The sequence below is a fragment of the Leuciscus leuciscus genome (assembly GCF_965113295.1).
Source record: "Leuciscus leuciscus genome assembly, chromosome: 25".
In the NCBI taxonomy this organism is placed as follows: Eukaryota; Metazoa; Chordata; class Actinopteri; order Cypriniformes; family Leuciscidae; genus Leuciscus; species Leuciscus leuciscus.
In genome coordinates this window covers 8,309,846-8,332,447 of record NC_138724.1, presented here as the reverse complement: position 1 = coordinate 8,332,447, position 22,602 = coordinate 8,309,846, and the positions used below count along the sequence as shown (strand labels likewise).

General features: G+C 38.1%; 1 protein-coding gene across 1 annotated transcript; it reads right to left on the bottom strand.

The window, feature by feature from the left end:
* Positions 1–9,971: 9,971 nt before the first annotated feature.
* irx3b (iroquois homeobox 3b) lies at positions 9,972–13,143 on the bottom strand. The gene is made up of 2 exons (XM_082159830.1): positions 12,804–13,143; positions 9,972–11,804 (listed from the first exon to the last, which is right to left on the bottom strand). Exons 1-2 carry the CDS (start codon positions 13,011–13,013, stop codon positions 10,920–10,922), a joined length of 1,095 nt encoding a protein of 364 aa, XP_082015956.1. The 5' UTR covers positions 13,014–13,143; the 3' UTR covers positions 9,972–10,919.
* Between the last annotated feature and the right edge of the window lie 9,459 nt (positions 13,144–22,602).

Below are 22,602 nucleotides of genomic sequence, written 5' to 3'. Positions count from 1 at the left end.
TTAGTTTTTGCTCTTCCACCTTCCTTTGCTTTGTCCAGGGGAATCATTACTGTTTTGCTGAATATTTCATACACTTCAATACCTCTCTTCTCATTCACCTGACAAACACCTGCCCCCGAGTTCAGGAAATGAATAAAACACATCCTGAACTCTGCGTAAGTGCTGCTGTCTCCTCAGAGTGGGAGAGAGTTCAGCAGAGACGGTATTACCTCTGTTTCCCAGATGATCATGTATCAACAGAAAGATTTTAATTCTTTACCATGTAGGGTTTTACCTGGGAACACTTGTTTACTTGACCCTTTCCTTTCCTTTCCTTTCCTTTCCTTTCCTTTCCTTTCCTTTCCTTTCCTCCCTTTCCTTTCCCTTCCCTTCCCTTCCCTTCCCTTCCCTTCCCTTCCCTTCCCTTCCCTTCCCTTCCCTTTCCCTTCCCTTCCCTTCCCTTCCCTTCCCTTCCCTTCCCTCCTTCCCTTCCCTTCCCTCCTTCCTTCCTTCCTTCCTTCCTTCCTTCCTTCCTTCCTTCCTTCCTTCCTTCCTTCCTTCCTTCCTTCCTTTCCCTTCCTTCCTTCCTTCATTTCCCTTCCTTCCTTTCCCTTCCTTTCCCTTCCCTCCCCGCCCCTCCCCTCCCTTCTCTTCCTTCCTTTCTTCCTTCCTTCCTTCCTTCCTTCCTTCCTTCCTTCCTTCCTTCCTTCCTTCCTTCCTTCCTTCCTTCCTTCCTTCCGTCCTTCCTTTCCCTTCCCTTCCTTTCCCTTCCCTTCCCTTCCCTTCCCTTCCCTTCCTTTCTCTTCCCTTCCCTTCCCTTAAAAAAAAACATTTACATATATTTTCCTTCTTTCCTTTCTTTTCCTTTTGAGGAAAAACCTTTACACATCAGTTCCTTCTTTCTTTTATTTTCCTTTCCTTTCCTTTCCTTTCCTTTCCTTTCCTTTCCTTTCCTTTCCTTTCCTTTCCTTTCCTTTCCTTTCCTTTCCAAACAAACCTTTTCCTTCTTTTCCTTACACTTCCAAACATCTATTCTATTCTATTCTATTCTATTCTATTCTATTCTATTCTATTCTATTCTATTCTATTCAAACCTTTTTCAAATCTTTCCAAAGTAAACCAAATGGAATCCTTTCACGTTTGAGAAAACAAAGTATATTTAATCATTGAAAGTGTGATTTCCTAATACAGAGAATCTAGTGAAAGGAAATTCTGGAATGTCTTCATGTTTAATTGACGTGTGTAGAGCCGGTGTTCTGCAGCTGTAGGACTGGCTAAAGCATAGCCTGAGGGTTGTGTGCTCCTCTCGAAGTCTGCAGAGGTTTCTCATCTCCTGTCCAGATCTTCTGGCTGATGCTTTTGTTTAGTTGCCCTTGGTTTTACATGTGTACTTCTGTGACTGAAGTAAGTGTCAATCCGTGTGAACAAACTTTGACTCAGAGCATGAGGAAGTATTTAAGCCTTGTTGCTCTGCGGTGACTTTTCTCAGCTCTCTGTTGTACTTCTCATGTCTAACATTGCTTATAGTTTCATACCAATATAGTGAGCTGATTTTGATGGTGTATGTGTGTTAACACATTTCTGAGTAAAATTCCTCAAGACGGTGTGATTGGGTGTGTTAGAATGGGGAATTTGGCTCAAAGAACAAAACCGGTCTAAACTACAGTCACACCAAATCTCTCTCTAGAGATGAAAGCATTTTTACTCTTTGCTCTAACCTACTCGAACACAAGTCAAGTATAGAGCGCCACAAGCTCTCTTTTCAGCTTCAACCTGTCACTCAAACTCTTACCTATACTGACGTCCTGGGCCGAGGGAAGGGAACGGATATTTTAAACAGTCTTTCAGATGTCTTAACCAAAGAAAATCTGTCTCTCTATAGCTCTGCAGAAAAGAAATAATTATGTGCTCTCTTATCTGACGGATGAGGAAATCAGGTGTTGGCATATTTCATCTCGAAATTAAAAAGAAAAAAAATGTTTAAAACATGTATTCCTTAGTTTTCATGACTGTAATATACTTATACAATATATACCGTTTAAAGCTAAGGTGTTAAAATATGACAAAACTTTCTCCTATTCCAGCATAATATGTAGAGGCTATAGTAGGTAAGATATTTGTAAGTTGTTTAAATATTGGAATAATTACGATTTGTAAAAAAAAAAAAAAGTCCTTATGCTCACCAAGGCTGCCTTTTATATGATAAAAAATTCAGTAAAAACAGCAAAATTGTGAAATATTATTACATTTTAAAATTACTGAAAATGTAATTTATTCCTGTGATCAGAGCTGAATTTCCAGCATCATTACTCCAGTCTTCAGAACTGTGACGAAACTTCAGAACAAAAACAAAAGGCTATTTGTGTTTCAGGAGAAATGGTCATGACAAAAACCCTACAATGCAAAATCCATTTATTTACTTTTTTGTTTGAAAAATATGAACCAAATCCCTTCTCTTATATATGTCTAATTTCAACTTTAGATATATAGCTAAAAGGTCACGATAACATTTTGTGTCATGTTTACCATGCATTATACTGTATATTGTAAATAATTTAATTCCATTAGAGACAGATGTGTGTGTGTGTGTGTGTGTGTGTGTGTGTGTGCGTGCGTTCGTGCGTGCGCGTGTGTGTGTGTGTGTGTGTGTGTGTGTGTGTGTGTGTTAGACGTAGCTGAGCTCACCGGCGCGCTGCTGGTCTCGTGTTTCATTAGAGAGTGTGTGTGAGCTGGCAAAGTGAAGGAAGCAGGGATGATTTTCCAGCGGTCATCACACCTCACCCTCAGCCCAGAGGAGGAGACATGTGGTGGTCACTGGGAGAGATGTGGCCTTCTCATCCCACTGCTATTTAAACAGGCTGGTGAAAGGAGTGACTGCCAGGTTTCAGATTTAATTCATTTTACTGATGATCATATTCCTCAAATAGGCCAATGAACTACACATTTGCCTCTGACAATAGCATATGCAATCAGATGTGTGGGTTACTGAAACACAAGGCCTGTCTAAGACATTAGAACAACTTATTTTGGTAATAAATTACAATAAAGTCCTATTAGTTAAACATAGGGTTTTCATAAACACTTTTTGTTATTCTGCTTGAAACTCTCTTCACATCTTGATAGCAATCAATAACAGAAGTGGTCTAATTATTAAAACACGTACATATATCTTCTGTAGAAGTCTCAGGACCAAAAAATGTTCGTCCAATCATTGCATTTGGTCCGAATGTAATGATTGGATGTCTGGCCTGCCTATCAGCACATGTGTTTCCACCCCTCCACACACCTGCTCATGCAGACGTCATCAGTCTGTTTCATGATACGCAGAACTGTAGACAGACGTCAGTCACAGAGCACCACAAACAAGCAGCTGCGTTTTACAGTTCCTCCCGAACCAGAACTATGAGCTTACGCTGCTTACACGCATCTCATAACCATAATTATAGATGGCAACACATGACGTTATACTCTGAGCTGTTTGCAATGTTTGTCAGCATATTGCAATGTTATGTGCTTTGAGATGTGAGGTAATTTAACGTCGTCTCTCTGCTGTGTGTGTTCGTGTGTTTAAGAGGAGGCGTGGCTTTGGAGACGCTCTGAAGGGAGGTTGGGATCTCATGCTTTCAAAGCTAGCTTGCTATTGATAAGCGCTCTGACTATCTTTAACTTTAGATAATTTAACATCGCCTAACGATGATCAATACATTTGTTACAGTGTTTACTGATATTTGTTAATGTTAGTTAATACAAATACAACAGTTCATTGCTAGTTCATGTCAGCTCAGTGTAACAGATATGGCTTTTGATTTTATTCGTAAATGTTAAAATGAACATTAACTAAGATTAAGTATTTTTCGTTGTTAGTTTATGTTTAACTAATGTTTAGTAAAGTGTTACCAATATTTGTATTATTTTCGGGTAACACTATAATTTACAGTGTCCTTGTTACATTATGTTACTGTAGTAATAACAGTAAATTATGCATAATTACATGCAACTAACCCCTCACCCTATAGTAAATACATGTTATTTAATATTACTCAGTATTTAATTACACTGTAAAAAGGACACCTTTAAATAAAGTCTTTTTTTATAGTTTAAGATTGACAGTGTTAGGGACAAAGATATAGCAATAAAAACAAGAAATCATAAAATGCTTTTTACAAGTTGTAAAGAAAGCATGGTAAACGTTTCCAAGATGGTTTAATGTGACCTTTATATTAGAACAGGTCATAAAAATACTGTTAGTTTTAATAATCAACCTCTGGGACAGGAAAGTGTCAAAGTTGAAGATACACTAATTTATATCCAGTCAGTCATGGGAGTTGATTGATAAAGATTTACAATGAAAGCCATGGAAACGGCAATGTCACTGTGGATAACTGTCGAAAACATGATTTCAAGCCATTTAATCATTTTGGATGTGGATTTAACCGTTTGACCCCACATCCCATGCGCTGTTTGCTTTCCTCTATTTTAAAACGATCATCTGTTCGTCCATGTAAGATATGTTTATACCAAAACCCAGATTCCAACAACTGTATATTTTCTTTCAATATAACACATACCGAGTCCATCCTGAAGACAGGGTGAGCGAGACTCCGGGGAATTCTTGGAGGTCGACATTTTAATACTGGTAATTACGTTCCAATCTTCCTGTGAATCCACCTGTAAAATTGTATTAGCCATGCGATTTCCCATGGTCCTGTGGGAGAGCGGCCCAGTGCGGAAGTCATGTTCTGGATGTTTGATTATTTAATCAGAGAGTGATCTTAGGTCTCACACATTTCTCAAGGTCATGGGAGTTTCCACAAAGAGTTGTGTGTGGATATTACAGCGCTCTGATGATGATGATGAGGATGATGATGATGATGATGATGATGGTGGTGGGTGGCTGTTTTAGGTGGGCCCTGGTGCATTATAGTTCCATGAATGGAGATAGAGATAGACAATTAGACAATATTGTGGGTCTTGGGGATTAGAAAGAATAAAAAGGTCTGTAAAAGAAAAACTTTCCTTTAAAACAGTTTGTTATGTTAACGCTAAGCATGCAGAAACTTCACAGTATTGCATATATTGTTCACTTATAATCACCCTGATTATAAAGTAATGAAAAATCTAAATTTTCACCCAAGATTTTAACTTAATAAAGATGTTTTTTAGGCCTAAAACAAGCGGCAACATTCTAATCTGAAAAATGAAGCCTACCCGGAAGTGCGAAAAACTGCAATACATTGAAAATCCGCTAGGGGAAGGTCCCAAAAGGGAGCAAATGTCCATACACCCCCATGTTAAAATGTCTGTTTTCACAGCATAAATTCATGTTTTTACAGGTTGGTCCCATGGACTTTTATTGTATTTTTCGATAGGTTCCGAGTGCCTGACAACTGTGAGGGGGGTGAATTTTTTTCTAACTCGTTAGTTTAGATCGTATTTAGATATAAAATGTATGACAAATAAGGGCGCGATTGACAGCTTGATTGACAGCTGACAACGAGCATAGGCTGCGCCGAGTGGAATTCCTGAAATTTGACGTCTCGGCCATGATCTGACACAACACATCATACCTGTAAGTTATACTTTCTGAACATTTGTATTGAAATATGGCGCCGCCCATACCCCCCATAAACGGCCTCAAAACCGTTCTTCAGAAGTCTATGGGTGACGTCACAGACGCTTTGTCCATATTTTTTACAGTCTATGGCCTAAAACTATTGAAATAACATTTTACAGTAAAAGTATACATGCATTTACTTTTTTAAATATAAAATGTTCACCCTATCATAAAACAGTAAGGTAAAACCATTACTCTCTATTTAAATATAATTTAAATATATATTTAAATTCCCTCTGTATAGTCAATAATTGTATCACTTAAAACTCATCTTTGATCACCAAAATTACATATTTAATTGTTTTTTCCTTGAAAAAAAAAGCTTAATGCCTTTCTATAGCTTAAATGTAACTCGACACCCTTGCCTCATTTAGTGGTTCTATGAATATGCAAATGAGCCCCGCCTCCACTCACTCACTCAGCTCAGAGATCCACTGGTTGACGATCACACGTTGATCTGATTGGTTACAAGGTAGTTTGTGACGTCAGAAACATCAGCGATTTCAAAGCGTGTTTTTGAGACTGTCTTTGGTTCACTGCAGTTTTAAGGAGAAAATACTCAGCAATGCTGTTGACTTATGAATTTACACATGGTTTGTCTTAAAGCACATTAAATACTCCACATAGACATGCTGCAACACATTCTCACACCCAAGGCGTCACTTTTTGTCACTTTCAACCATGCTTCAATATCTGACGCTCAAAGCACCCTTTAGCGTCCATATGTGACGACCCCCTAGCGTCAATATGAGACGCTTCGGTTGGGTAGGTTTAGGTCTGTGGTAGGGTTCTGCGTCTCATATGGACGCTAAAGGGTGCTTTGAGCGTCAGATATTGAAGCATGGTTGAAAGTGACAAAAAGTGACGCCTTGGGTATGAGAACGGGCTGCATATAAACAACTTTAAAAACTTGATTTTTCACCACAGGGGAACTTTAATATGTAAGCAATGTGTATATTTTTTATGCATTTAACTACTTAACATTCTTTTACTGTAAGAGTTTTACACTCTTAAAGTTTTAACATGTAAACAAAAGGAGCACTGGCTTATCTTGTTGACAACAAAGCCTTTTCAACAAAACCTTATGGGAAGGTTCTGGGTTTACAAAAAACCCTGATGAACATGATATAATCCTGAGGCAATAGTGCAACACAAAACAAAACTATCCAACAAACTCATATGAAGTTTGTTTGAAGATTGACTTTGAGGATTGAAGATTTATCACAGCATGACTCATTCACTCGCACATCCCTCGCTTTGGCCGGTCGCCATCATGTTGAAACTAGCGCCGCCATGTTAGCACATTTTCTCAGATGACGGTGAAGTTGTGTCTTATTAGTTCGCACAGTGGGTCTACATTTTGGTCCAGAATGATGATATGTCAGAGCAGTGAGAACATTCAGGGCAGTTGTTTTCAGGGCTATGCTACGATCATGCATTACAGCTCCATCAGCTGATCAGGTGCAACAGGTGCTTCAAAACCAGATGACTTATAGCCTAAAGACTGTGACATCTATTCACTTATAATCTGTCGAGGACAATGCTAAGAACTAGATTTAAAGACATGTGAGAGTGGTTCTTAACACTTTTGAGCTTTGAGGGCTGTTGTCGGGATGTTGTTAAGGTTGAGTGGTTGTTAGCAGGCTATTCAGTTGCTAGCATGTTCAGAGTGGTTATTAGCTTGCTATGCAGTTGCTTGGTTAGCATGCTATGTGCCCTGATAGCACACGTACATTGCGGAGACTTATTTAATGTACGTGTTTTCACCAGCAGAGTGTTTATTCATCTACAATACTTCTCTAAAACTTTTACTGTCAGATGTTAATATACATTTAGAAAATATCTTTAAAGGCCAATACGCTGATTTCACGCAGCCGCCATTTTGAAATCGAAAGTGAGGCTCCGGTGGGAAGAACCCCGGAAGTAAAGATAAACAACAATGCCTTGGACTACCAACCTGAAGCTGCTGCCGCGATTTACACTATTGGATGTTAATATCCAATATAGGTTATGTATATAGTTCATTCCTGCTGCTTTTTTTACTTTCTGAATTATATCTAAAAAAAAAAAATATTTATAAATGAATTTCACTGTATATAGTCTAAAGTATGAAATAAATGTATGTACAGTTTTAGAATAACTCATTTTATACATTAAACACAACAATACGCCATCGCATTCACGACTCTCCTGTGATTAAAGGCGACACTTCCGGTTTTCTTCCCACCGGAGCCTCGCTTTCGATTTCAAAATAACGGCTGCGTGAAATCAGCGTATTCACACTGCAAATAAACAGTTTTCGCAGATTGAACATGATGAGTCGTCGTTTGTTGTTGCGGAATGTCTGATCAGTGATGGACTGTAATCTGGTGATTACCGGGGTCTGTCGGTGAAGTGTGAATTGGTCTTAAGGTGTTTATGATTTTATATATATGTAAAATTTATATTTTTAAAGATGTGTACATGCAGTTGCTAGCATGTTCTGAATGGTTGTTAGCATCATAGATATGTATACGTAGATGCCTCATTTGAGACTGTTTCTATGGGCTGCTATATAAGCTGTCAGCCATATTGGATTGGTCAAATGGCCGGTCCGTGAGCACTCGAGAGCAAGTTGACTGTGCGTATGCAACCGCAATTATTCACATGTACTGTTTGAATATCTACATCTGCAATAGACTTCAGTAGATGATTTTAATAGGTCTTGTTATGGTTTTTACCGTGTGTGACGACAGCATCTGAAATGTTGACTGCTCCAAGATAGTGATGTATCTGGAGCAGTCAAATGAGGTTTCTGTGTATAGATATCAATGGTTAGCATACTGTGCGGTTGTTAGCGTCTTCCAGGTGGATGTTAGCATTCTATGCATTTGCTAGCATGTTCTAAGTGGTCCGTTTTTTGTGGTTACTTCCACTTCATAGGTAAAGACTTCTATGAAACTAAACTTTAGTCCATTCAGTTACAGATTTAGCCTTAATTGTAACACCTGACATTACTAAAGGGCCCACAAGATTGTCATCGCCATCTTGAGAAAAAACAGGCCTAGTGAGATATAAAGGTTTGAAATGACTACAGAGTGGAACGTAAACACTCTTCACTCGCTTTAATACTTACTCAAGAAAACAATCTATTACCATAATTGTTCTGCAACCCCTCTGACAAGACCTTGTGGGAACAGGGTGAGGAATTTTCAACTGAATGGGGAGAGACCTCAGTCTGTCCTCCTTCTCCCCCAATCCAGACGAGGGTCCTTTGTGTGCCGTGAAAGCGTTCCCATCACAAGCCTCTGTCAGACGCAGGCATGAAATCCGTGCCACCTCCCTCTCTGTGCCGTCTGTCCTCTAGACACACATAAACAATCGCTAAAGGGTTAACCTTTAACATGCCTCGTATGTTCAGATAGTTGTGGTTTAAATACAATAACTCTCATTAAACTTACTCTGAACTAATATCAAGATCTTTGTCAGTTTAATTACAAATTCAGATCTGCAAACAGCAAGACAAGTGAAATGCAAATACGTTGAACCAGTATCCACAACAATTCATCTGTAACGGTGAGGTTATCGGTAACTATTTTAGCTAAAACCGAGCTCCTGTTAGCAAACTAGATGTTTTACTTTGCTTGAAGATAATGTGAGTGGTGTTTGCCACATTGCTAGGGTGTTGCTAGGTGGTTTCTAGGGCATTCTGGGTAGTTTTCAGGTGGATTTTTTAAACCTAGTTTCTATGATATCCTGGTCTCTAGATATTTCACCGCATTTGAGCATTTAGAAAAGTAATAGCACAGCTTTCCTCAACAAGACATAAGAAATGAGGTATCGTATCATTTATGTCTGTAGCACAAGTTACATGTTAGCCTACATACTAGTGTAAAGGGTCTGTTGAAATATTAAGAATAGTAATTGTGACACAATATTTGGTCTACGTTTATGATCTAATGAGCCGAACCATAGCAGAAGGCAGAGAATGTGAAGGTTTAAACTGGGATAGCTTGACTGCCTGCAGATGGCGCTCTAAAGCAGAGACAACACGTGACAATCCTGAACCAGCAACATGAAAAAACGTCAGTCATCTCAAGTGTAGCTTGACAACAATTGTCTTCTGTCTGTCAATCAATGTGACCTCAGAGGAGATTGAGATCTAGGCCCTGGACAACCACCGTGTTTTTAAAATATTACTATTCTAAATATACATAATTCTATTCTAATTATTTCCTATTTTGGTGCAGTTCAGGTTAATTCAAATGTGATTATGAATAATATAAGCAACTAACGTTTCTTTCATTTGCATTATGTTTTTTTAATTCTCATCTCATTTCTATAATATTTAATTCAAATGTATTTTGAAAAAGATTGAATAGAAGAAATAATAAATTCATTATGACAATTGTGATTTCAATTTAATATTCAAAATATATGTCTTTGTACAATATTATTTCAAGTAGGTACATTTTCATTTCATTTACAAAACATTGGAAATATTTATTTTGTTTTACCCCATTTAAAATATTCAGACAAAACATGACATATAAAATGCAGTGTGACAAACATGTTTTTAAGATCCAAGGCATTTGGGAAAACAAAAAAAGAAAAGAAAAGAAAATGTAAAAGATAGTTCATATTGTTAAATCACTTCTTAAAGATAAGCATAACGTCTGGTTTAATTTTATTGCGAATCCTTAAATCGGATATGCTAAAATAAGACAAAGATGATGTAACACTTACTCAAATCATAATTCATGTGAACAAAGCCGTGTGTGTGTGTGTGTGTGTGTGTGTGTGTGTGTGTGTGTGTGTGTGTGTGTGTGTGTGTGTGTGTGTGTGTGTGTGTGTGTGTGTGTGTGTGTGTGTGTGTGTGTGTGTCTGTGTTTTAAGACATGACATGATTAGAGGACTTTTAAAATTCCCATATAGGCACTATTTCCTCCATGATTTATTATAACTCTCAACAACTAATTCTGCAATTGTACAATCTATTCATTTCGATTCCTTTGCTGATTTTAAAATAGGCTAGGTCTGAATTCAGCGGTGGTGTGAGACGAAACTGGGCATCCTATGGATAAAAACACAGGACTTACCAAATGATTCTAACAAATTAAACACAATGGAATGTATGTTTACAAGTCAGCAATATAAAATATATTCTAATATAATCTCATTATTTGAAGAGCTAATAGACAGCTTTAATCTATTATAAATTCCAGGCATCCTTTATGTAGAAATTGGATATATCTCTGATTCATGATGACCATTGTATGTGTTGCACTCCCATTAGGAAGGTGAAAAATAAAACAAATAAATAATAATAATAAAAAACTGATTTGTTCTATAGGTTGTGAGTCCTCTGGTCTCCATGCCTCATGTGTGTGTGTGTGTTTGAGGTGTTCTGGTGTTTAAGTCCGAGGTAATGGCTGGTCAAGGCCATCTGATGGGCCGAAAAGGCCATTTTGGTCCAGTTTTGAACATGGAGAGGATTCCTGACGGTCTGAGCATCACAGTTCCTCTGAATCCGCGAGGGCTTTTTGGGACTGTCCGGTGTGGTTGCGGTTTCAGCCAGAGACCAGATCTTCGGCTTCTGAGGCGGACTCGCGTGAACCGAGGGCTCTTGTGCAGCCGGACTCTTTTTGATTCGCTCCTCCTCTCCCTCGTCTGAGTTCGTGTCTTTCATAACGCTGCTCATAAAACTCTTCTCAGCTCCCGCATCCTCATATTCCTCAGACGCATCAGAATCAGTCCTGTCAGAGACTTTAGACACCGACTTTTCATCCTCCTGATAATCACAATCCTGCTTGTCTTCGATGTTTTCCGTGTCAATGTTCTCCAGGTCTATTTCCTCGTCCTCATCCCGCTTGTCTCCGTCCTCGTTGTCACTCGTATACACATTTCCTTCCTCGTCGGTCCTTGTTTTGGGAACCCAAGTCATTTTGTTCTCTTTCTTCAGTCTCCTCCGGGCGTTGGCGAACCAGGTGGACACCTGAGTGAGGGTCATTTTAGTGATGATGGCCAGCATGATCTTTTCGCCCTTGGTGGGATAAGGGTTTTTCCTGTGTTCGCTGAGCCAGGCCTTCAGGGTGCTGGTGCTCTCACGGGTGGCGTTCTTGGGTCGGGACGGGTCACCAAACTGATACTGGTGTCCGTATGGGTAGAAGTGTGCATGAGGAAACCCTGCGTGCTGAATCCCAGGACTGTCTTTAAACTCGTACTGGGAGCCCTTAGACAGAGAAAAAAGCAGATATGAGCATATGTGGTTCTAAGAGAAAAATATATATATGCTTGCTTATTTTTTTCTATATTTGTGTTTAAAAAATGGATGAAAAACAAGAATAACCCTAAAGAAAATCAAAACTATCTTGAAGAATAAAGAATTTTTTTTTAGCATCTTACACTGCAAAATGGAAATATAGCGTTTCCTTTATTAATTTTTGTATCTACATGGAATAACTTTTGCTATTTAACTTGAATGTATCCAGTACAATTAAATAATCGTTTAAAACATTTTGATCAGGTTAACATTTAAAACTACATGAAGTAGGCTACATTTTCGTTGTTCTCAACTCAAGGGTTCTTGAATTGCCTTTATGATATTTTTTTTTAAAACATGGATGTTACATGATATAATCTTCAGGTATAATAAAAATACATAAATGTAGGCTGTTATTAATGTGTAGGCTATAGATAAAAACGAAAACGTCATTTGTGGAACGTGACAAACGTTCTCTTCGTTATAAAAACATTTTTACTTAAATCTACACCGTTTCTTTTGTTTTACTTTTTAAAGTAGCGAACCTATAAATGTTTTGTAATTATATGTCATATGGTAGCAACATTTTCCAATTCTAAGACATCCGCATTTTCTTAAAAATAGCCGTTTTCTTATCAAGAACATTTTAAGGCCGTATCTCTAGGGTTCGTGTGTTGAACAACGTTTTCTTGGAGAAAAGAAAACTTTTAGCATATTTGAATACTGTGTTCTTTAAAGAATCAATTCGTAGGGAAATAAATAACTTGATAATTATAAAAGTTTTATTTTATTTTTGGTGCTAAGAAATAAACTTTAATTGTCGGCTATTTTTAAGAAGGTTAGTGAGGTTCACAGGCTTTAGTCATCGGATAAGGATAAAATGCGAACACTATTTTCAACCTTAGATGCTTGTTAATCCAAATGATTATTATGTTCTTGGACTCAAAAGTTTCCTCTGCAAGCACTCACCAGCTGGTTGAGTATGGAGAGGTCGCTGGAATAGGGCAGGAACGCGCTGTATCCCTGCGCGTTGGCGAACGGAGCTCCGTACATGCTGGAGAGGACGCTGGAGAGCGAGCCCGACGCGTTGAGATCCGCGACGCGACCGCCGACCGACGCGTGCCGCTCCGTGGAGTACAGCGGTCTGATGTACTTATAGCCGAGCTGCGGGAGAGACATGCTGATGCTGGGCGATGGAGAGAGTCACGGATCTCGCCTTGACACGGAGGATTCAGAGGAACCTCGCGGAGAGTCTCGGGGAGAGTTAAAGCTCTCTCCAGTCTGAGGTGGACTGAGGTCACATTCAGATCGAGTGGGATTGTTCGCAACACTCGTGTGATTGACATTTCTAGTGTCTCACAGGCCCCTCCCATCCCAGAAAACTCTCTCTCTCTCTCTCTCTCTCTCTCTCTCTCTCTCTCTCTCTCTCTCTCTCTCTCTCTCTCTCTCTCTCTCTCTCTCTCTCTCCCACACACACACACACACACTGTGTCTTTCGTAGTCCGATCAATTCCGACTTTATTTATTATTACCCTGTAATTATATCAAAATTTATTTTCACACAACTGGATATTATAAACCTTTCCATATAGGCTATTGTAACAGAGACAAACATTTAGCTTACGTGTGTCAGGGATAGGCTAACTGATCGCCATAAAAAATAGCTACAATTTAAACAACAATTATAAAACAGCTCGACTAATTTATTATGACAATAAAATTTGATATTCAAAGATTCTGGCAATATGAGAATTAATTAAATAGCTACAGTAAAAAAAATATAAAAACAAGAGCTTGTTATTCGTCATTATAAAAACTTAATATTTCTGCAAAATGCGATGGATTAAACAAGATTTTTCTTTCAACATTAAGACTAAATCAGAGAAACAAGAGATACAATATTGCAATTCCAGGAAAAGCTTAAATAAATCCTGAAGAGGCATATTGATGCTTTATTGTCCTCAGAAAACAGTGCTGAGATTACATCTCCATCATCGAGTTATTATGAACAACATCATAAATCTTATTTCACAGAAACTAATCCGCTTTAAAAATAGTTTTTATCCGGCGAGGCAAACGATCATATCACTATAAATCGGCATGTGCTTAAATTAACAAAGAATATAACAAAAGATTTGTAGATTTAAAACTAAGGAAAATTAGATAATAAGAGAAGACATTAAATTGAATTCTGTTTAAGCTTTTCTGATCCATTTTCACTCGATTTAAAAACGCATGACTGTAATGTTGCCCACAGTTTATACCAAGAGTAAAAGGTTTATGTACAATTGCTGAATTCCAAACTAAAGAATAATTGCAAATGTTACATTTCTGTTAAATCGGGAGAAAACAAGAGACGCTGCGTCAAAGACGTGATTTTTTTTTTTTTTTTTTTTTTTTTTTTTTTTTTTTGTGTTATATGGATTTCACTGAAATAAAGATCCATATTGATTTTGCATTAGGCTATGGTGGTTCAATATAGCTGTAAAATAATTGTAATAACATGGTTTTACCAAAGCTCTTAAAACAAGAGATATAAGGGATATTCAGTCCAACGAAACAAAGAGAAAAGCTTTTTTAAAGTTTCTTTTTATCCATCTTCCAAAATGAAGAACCAAAATGATTATCTTCGAGAAATATTGATTTGGCTACATTTCCACTGAAGGAAACTTCACTCTAAAAAATGCTGAGTTGTTTCAATGTTTGTGTCAAATATGGACAAAATTTAAACCAACAGCTGCATGGGTTTAAAAATTACACACACAAAAAATCGGTGGATTTCGAGATTCAACCTTCTATCAAGCTGTTTAACTTAAAGCAGCATCCCTATAGAGCTGTGGTGGACCGTCAGTCTATATAATATATATATATAGGCCTATATATAAGGAGTTCATAACCGCAGGGCTTCTGACGCCGAGCTGTTATAGCGCGATTAGACGCGGCGCGCGAATCTGTCGGCCACGATTTGCGCGCGCTGGTGCGAGTTGGTCGGGCGGTAACGAAAAATAAATAGTGTTTACAAATGATCTGAACATCCTACCCTGCCATCTCGTGCTCCTTTTGCACCTGCTTTATTTCAGCAGGCAAATAGCTGGCATCTCGAGGAATCAATAGGGCGTTTAGCCAGGAGAAACAGAGTCCTTATGGCAGTCAAATGGATGACTTCACAGCCAGTTATTCTTAAGTAATAGATCCACTGCGCTCCGCCACCCTGAAGAGACAGCAGCGAAAACACATTTCCCAGAATACTAACAGGAGCGTCGCGCGCCGTGTCGAGGGTCACAGGTTAATGTAATTCACGCGCGCACAGTTTGTTTTCCTGCGAAGTTTAGATAAGTAGCTGACCAATGAAGCTTGTAATTACAATATTCCAAAAAACTGGTCCCAGATCAGTATATAAATCTCTCCATCCAATTACAAGATGTAATATTTCTGCAGTGGCGCTGGTAATGAGCTCTAATGCCTGAGCTTCAGTTAATCCCCCTCGGATGCAGCACAGATCAGATGTTGCCTCTGTAATTAGACTGGCAGAAAATCATTATTTCATGTTCAAATAGAAAATGAGGTTGGTGGGGAAGTTAATTTCTCTCTGCTCTGTCAAGCATGGACAAGAATTTAATGATTTAATTACAGTTGTAAGCTCTTTGGATCAGACTTAAATGGAGACGGGTTTTTTTACCCTTTCTTCATCGGCACAGTTGTGTAAATGGCTACGGCGACTCAAAGCCTTTGACACGAGCTCAGAGAGAGCAGAGATCTTTGTGAACGCTTCTTATGACGATATTAATTGCCTCGCTTCCTTGTTCAACATCTTAAGTTATACCTCTTCATCCTCGATGACACTGGAAACTGAATGAATAGTCAAAAATGATGTTTCAAATCTTAATGATTATCCTTCTTCCTTAGAACACAAAATGAGAGGTTTAGCAGAATGACTAAGCTGCTCTTTTCCCTACCGTGAAAGTGAATGGCGACTCAGATTGTTATAAACATTCATCAACTCATACATCCAGTGCCGTCGCTGGTGGTGTGCGAGGCCCTGTGCGAACTTGAAATGCGAGGCCCTGCTCTTTGATGTGTATGCTCAATTGCGCAGTAATTACAGTCACACGGACGTAGCTGTTCTAATTCTTTTGCACGCATAATCTTGCTGTAATACGTTTTCATCAAGTAGAATAATACATAATCATGGACATAGTCTCAGCTATGACTTTTTGCTATTTATTTCAGAGGGGAAAAAATCAACTGTCCAACAACGAATCCGCCTAATTAAGCAATGTGTATCTAAATGGTCCAGTGGTATAACTTTTGCCTAGCGTGTCAGAGGTTGTAGGTTCGATTCCGATCTCGTATGGTTTTATTTTTCACGTATAACGTTAGTTTTTTTTCTCATCAAAACCGAATATGTTAATCAGTGGTTGTATATCAAGCAGGGACACATTTGTGTGCATTATGTTAGAGTATCCACAACGGATTGAAGCGCGCGTCCAAATGAAGACAGTGCGGCGTGTGCGCAAGCCGCACGAGAAAACACTGCGAGCACTTTGGTCACTTGATTTAAATAACACATTTCAGCGTTAGATCTTCTCTTATTAAAAAAAAAACAAAAAAAAAAAACGAACGAAATGAATGCTCTGCCAGTTAATTGGATATGTTTTATTTATTTGTAGAATTGTTACATTCGTGCCGCGAGATGTTTAAAAAAGTAAAAAATAAAATAAAATAAAAACAGCAGGATTGCGAGGCCCCCTATTGGCGCGAGGCCCTGTGCGGTCGCACAGTTCGCACAGTCTATGCGACGGCTCTGCATACATCATTTGTGGTAAATGGAAGCTCAAGCATGTTCGCTGATCAATGTTTATATGTGAATAAAAGTGATTGAGTCTCTTCAGAAAATTTGGCCTAAATCACTCAATTCATATGGATTCGTTTTACGTCTCTTTATGAACTTTTTGAAGTGTGAAAATGGTAGTTGTGTAGCTGTCAATGGAGAGATGGAAAGCTCTCAGATTTCATTTGTGTTCTGAAGATGAATGAAAGTCTTACGGGTTTGAAACGACATGAAGGGGAGTAAATGATGACATAAGTTTCAATTTTGGGTGAACTATCCCTTTAAGCTTTGTGAAGTCATATCATAACTTTGTGTGAAGAACAGGCAAAACTTTAAGGTTTTTTTTTATTTTATTTTTTTTACAGTGCTGATATTGTTAAATAAAACATGAATAATAGAGTATTAAATAAAGATTGAATGTTGCCTTGCCAACTAACTACTTAAAATAAGTTGAAGTTGAAGTACTCCACTTATTAAAACTAAAACTGAAATAAAAATAAAAGAACTAATAAAAATGACAAAAGCACATAACAAAATTACAACAAAATTAAAGAAAAAAGAATAAAAATATAAACATGAATAATAGGATAAATGATAGTATTAATAAATACTATAATACTATTAAAATAACACTCACTGAAATTCTTCCCTTCTGGCAAAGCTCTCAAATTTCAGTCTTTTAAATGTCGGCTCTTTTTGGAGCTTGACAGATTGTTTCATATGAACTGTCAAATGGAAAAGAGCTGCAGAAATATTCTTTAAATATTAACTGATTAACTGAACAGCAAAGAGCAACTTCTCCTCATGTTTCAGAGCAACGTTGGCAGTCAAGAGATCACAATCTTGACTCAACATGAAATATTACTTCTGAAATCAACTTTCAAGACCAAAATGTCAGTGCTATCCACATTAATATGTACTCATAAATCAATCATATAGTCTGGTTTATGTATGTTTTTATTTCTCCTCATTGAAAACAATGCTAATAACTAAAAAGAAAGGTAACTGAGAACACTCCTGCACAATAAAAAAAAGTCCCATTTCTTGGTTTTGTCAGTTTGTTTTCTTCCCTGCTCTATTAAATGAAGTCCCTATGTGGCTTCACTGCCAGTGTATAACGCTGACATTGTCCACAGTCCAGTGCGGATATGCAAGAATATAATTTAGTATTCAGAGGCTTTATGTGTCACTCAACATGACAGACCCCCTCATCTCTCTTCCATATTCAGAAATCACTCCATGTTCCCCGTCCCTAAGGAGCAGCTTGTGTTTTAAAGGGTTAAATCCTTCATGAGTTCACAGCAAAAGATCTGCAGGTGCCAACAAAATATGATCAAATGGTCTGAGAGTCTGTGAATGTTAACAGTACTAATGCAAGCATCACTATATTCCTCATATTTCACCCTCCACTATACATGTTTATTCATATATTTATTTACACTGTCAATTGCAGTGCAGTTCCTTGTTGTGTGTGAGTGTGTGTGTTCATCTGAAAGTGTGTGTGCTGTAAATTAGCAGTGGGAGAGAGTGTGATTTTAGGACACTAGTGAGATTTGTTCTAGCAAACAGGTAAATCCCACAGCATGCTGTTACAATCATGTGTTCTCCTGTGTTTCTGTGGAGCTACGCCTTCCTGAGAGATCTGTGCTCTCCATATCCCTCTCTGACTTCTGTCTCGATCATACTGTATCCCTGAGAGGACTTTTCATGTCAACTATACATATTTTAATAGGTATTTATAGATTTTGTGTATGTTGGTTTCCTGCACCACTATAGGGTTTTGTGAGTGGTTGCCAAGTACATCCTAAGATGTTCCGGTTGGTCGGTGAGTGAAAAGAGCTCACTCCAAAATCTCTATGATGTTGTGGTCTTTAGATATGGCTCAAATCCCTCCTTCAATGTAAATCTATGGAAGTATTTGTTGCCTGTTTTATCATCCAAGAATGGTCTCTTAGAAATGTAACAGCACACCTCTCCTCCTTTAAGTTATTGATGGTCATAGAAAAACGGTTATAGAACAAGTTAGAAGTCAGAGTTTTAAGCAAAAAATATAATCTGCGCAAAGGCAAATGCCGCTTACTATGGTCATGACAAACTTCAGTACTCAGAGTCGCCTCTAAATGTTTCTGGCAGTAAACTGGATGTGAAATTAGAAGCCCTCGCACCAGAGGAACGTTTTCATAGATCCTTTAACTGGTGGAAGGACCCGCTTTTTGGTATGTTTGCTTGGAAATATTTTAGTTATAGGAACGGCTGTTGGGGGAACTAAATGAGCTCCTATTTTTTTATTAGCCGTGTAAACACAGTTTACATATATGAACTAACTCCATGAACATGGAAAACATAAACATTCAGCTAATGTTCACGGCATTCAACTACCCAGTTCGAAAGCCCCTATTATTCAGGTAGCAAGCCATAAATATGTGACTGTTTTACTAGCATGCTGAATTGTTCCGCCATAAATTGATCAGTGGTGGTTTTCTTGCTCTACGACGTAACTACACTCTTCAAAATAAAGGTTCTTAAAGGGGTTCTTATCAATGCCAATAAGGACCTTTATTTTTAAGTGTGTGAACTTTTACTTTGAGTGTACCATAGTTTAATGCTTTGTTGGAAAAAACTAACTAATAACTATAAGCTAGTCACGACCGTTTCCTGAAACCGCAGTAACTTTGGGTACGTTTGCACGACGATATACTAGAAGCGTAAAAGCATTTCCCGCCTTCAGACGACAACATTGTCAAAACGATCCCCGATCACACGGATCCTTGAAACAGAAAATACTTTATTATTCATGCCGGGCCAGTAGTTGGCAGTCACTGTTTAAAGAAAAACGAATGCGCCTATAGACTGAGCATGTAATACGCATGATGCATGACGTCACCGTTTTCACAAATTCGTGTTTTTGAGATCATAATGGTATCGTTTTCCAAAACGTGCACTTTTAAAACCCGTTTTTAAAAGTTTGCATTATCAGGCCCCAGAAACGACGTTGTCTTGTAAATGATCGGCCAAAATGCATAAAAAAGTTTTCCGGTTTTAGTTGAAAATGGTGTTGTGTAAACGGCCCCTCATTCCCACATCCATCATGCGAACCACATCGGTGGTGGAGTCACAACTGCTGTTAATTCATCGGTTCAATATCAAATCCATGGTATTTAAGATCAAATCTGATGGTAAGTGTATTTTCTGAATGAGCAAGGCTGCGTTTCTCAAAAGCGTCGTGAGCCACCAATGGTCTCTACGATCAACTTAGCTCCAACGCCTTTGAGAAACTCAGCTCAGAGCAGATATGCACATGCACACTTATTATAAATGCCACTTTATAAATGCCACTCAAAACACACAACTTTGTGATGCTGTTTGCGAATGTTTGATGAAACTATAGTTTTGGGAAACACTGAATCATTCAGTTATGATGGAACTTGCAACTTGGCTAACAGTGCTTTTGGGAAACGCACCCCAGAACTTTAGTTTCCACATACTTGTGTGTTTCTGGCCTAATACTTTGTTTAAACCACCAACCACAGTAGGAGCAAGAGAGATGCTTGCTTTAGCCAAGCCACCAACGATATTGTCATTTGAATATTAAAACATTACAATCACTAATCACCGCAGACTGCCACACCAGTCCAGCCCTTTCAAAGAACCCGACACAATACGACATCCACCTCAATAGACACCGAACACGCATTGTAATGTAAAACATGCCGGGGAGGAAAAAGGCAATTATTATTTTAAGAGAATGATTACAATCTGAAATGAAAGGACCTCTGTGGTCTGTTATTTCTACGAGGGGAAGATTAATCTTTTCCAATCTGTGGACAGGATAATCAGGACTGTCCCTCACACCTGGGCTTCCCGTGTGTGTGTGTGTGTGTGTGTGTGGCCGTGATGGAGAGAGTAGAGTAATTAATGACTCTCACCCCACGGCTGACAGTAATGGATTGGCTGCTATCAGTGCTGGCCATCCGTTAGTTCGTGGGAAAATATCACGGCGGCGCACTTTGATGGGATCGAGCGAGTCTTCATGAAATAGAGTTTTCAAGTGAAGTTATCTCGAATCCGACTGATCGTAAGGGCTCCTCGGGGCAGGTTATGTTGGTCAGAGAGTTCTTAACAGCTAATTTCATCTATAAATGCTTTTGTGTTTGTATGTTACAGTTCCTTTTTATATAGGTTTGATACAAGTTGAGCTCTATGTAAAGCATATGTGACATGCTGTCGTTTTCCACGGTAAATCATCTCAGCTCATCCCTCAATTTGTAAAATTGCTCTTAAATATAAAGGTTTTAAAACTGGGTTTTCGCAGCGATGCCGGTTTTGGTTCCCCAAAGAACCATTTGGGAAATTGAGCTTCATATGAACACTTTAATTAAGAAGCTTTTGTGGAATGGAAAGGTTCCATGAATGTTAAAGGTTCTTCATGGAACCATCAATGCAAAAAAAAAAAACTTAAAAAAAAATAATAATAAAAAAAAACTTTGCATTTACAGTAAAACCCTTTTAGTGCAAGCATTACATCAGGCTAAAAGTTAAAATACTCACTCTATTATAACCAATATTATATAATCTCTTGTCATGACCATGTAAAGCCAGTAAACATGGTATTTTTTTGCACGAAATATGTACAAATAAAAGAAACAGACGTGGATGAAGAGATATATTTGAAAAAGGATTTAGACCACAGGACAGCTCAAACATCTCATATTCTTGAGTGGAACAATTAATATGAGCATTTTAAGCACAAGAAAAGCTTTTCATTTCTGCTTTTAAACACTCCATGCCATGCTCCATAGACGTCCATTGTACGGGTTGAGTTAAATCGTTTTTTGTGGTAATTGTCAGGATGCGACAGATGTTGTTGATGGAGCTCAGGTTTTATTGAACCTGGAATATTCCTTTGATTCATATTCAGTATATCTATTCTTTGAAATCTAATATATAATAATATCAACATGCAGACATCACGCGCCACAAGGTTCGCTAAATCGATTATTAATGTTAAATTATGCTTGAAAACTCTAGAATTTTTCCATTTTACTCTGATATAAACTATACATCTTCTCTCAAACGCTCATAAACACATACACAGTGAGGAGGAAGTATTAGCATAAATACATTAGAATATGAATAAGTGCTAGCGCTCAATAATGATTAATATTCATTCACGCTGCAGTCTTCAGATCAGGCTCACTACCCAACAATCCACAACTATTAATATTTAAATGCTGGTTTTATTTAACAGCGATACTCTGCATGAGGGTGTTTATGGGCGTGATGCGAGAGATCTTGATAAGTTTCTCCTGAGAGCTGCACTTGAGCAGAGACATTCTGCCCGCCAGTGTCATCTGCAAAATCCAATTTAACACAAAGCGCTCTTATTTACAGAGAAGCCAAAGATAAACATACCTGAATGACTTTTGTCCAAAACCATTATGCTCATAAATTTAGCACCCAAACCTTTTTTTTCTCGCTTTCTTACTTCTCCGAAATTCGTCTTTGTGAGTGTTTAGAGCTTCGCCCTCGATTCAAAGGTCAAAAGTGCATCACCAGTTGTGGCCTACTGGGATGTTTTTACCTAAAACACAAGAATATGTCCTCATTGACATAGAAACAGAGCCATAGAAATGAGCAAAGACTGTCTATCAGAAGTCAGATATCAGCTCTGTTTCAAAGCCTAGTAAGCTTCCTACCTAGCATACAATCCTGATAGGAAGGTTCTTCCAAAAGCAATACCTTATTTTTGTGGATTGGATTGCATGCATCCTTCATGAGCTCAGTGTTAAAAAAAAGAATTTAAGATGTTGGATAAAGTAAGGAAATATGTTGATAATAAGTAAGAGATAATATATATCCAGCCGGTTCTTCCTGCTTATTACATGGCTACTTGAAGTAAATAATTAGACACGAAATATTGACTTGAGTCGAAATATC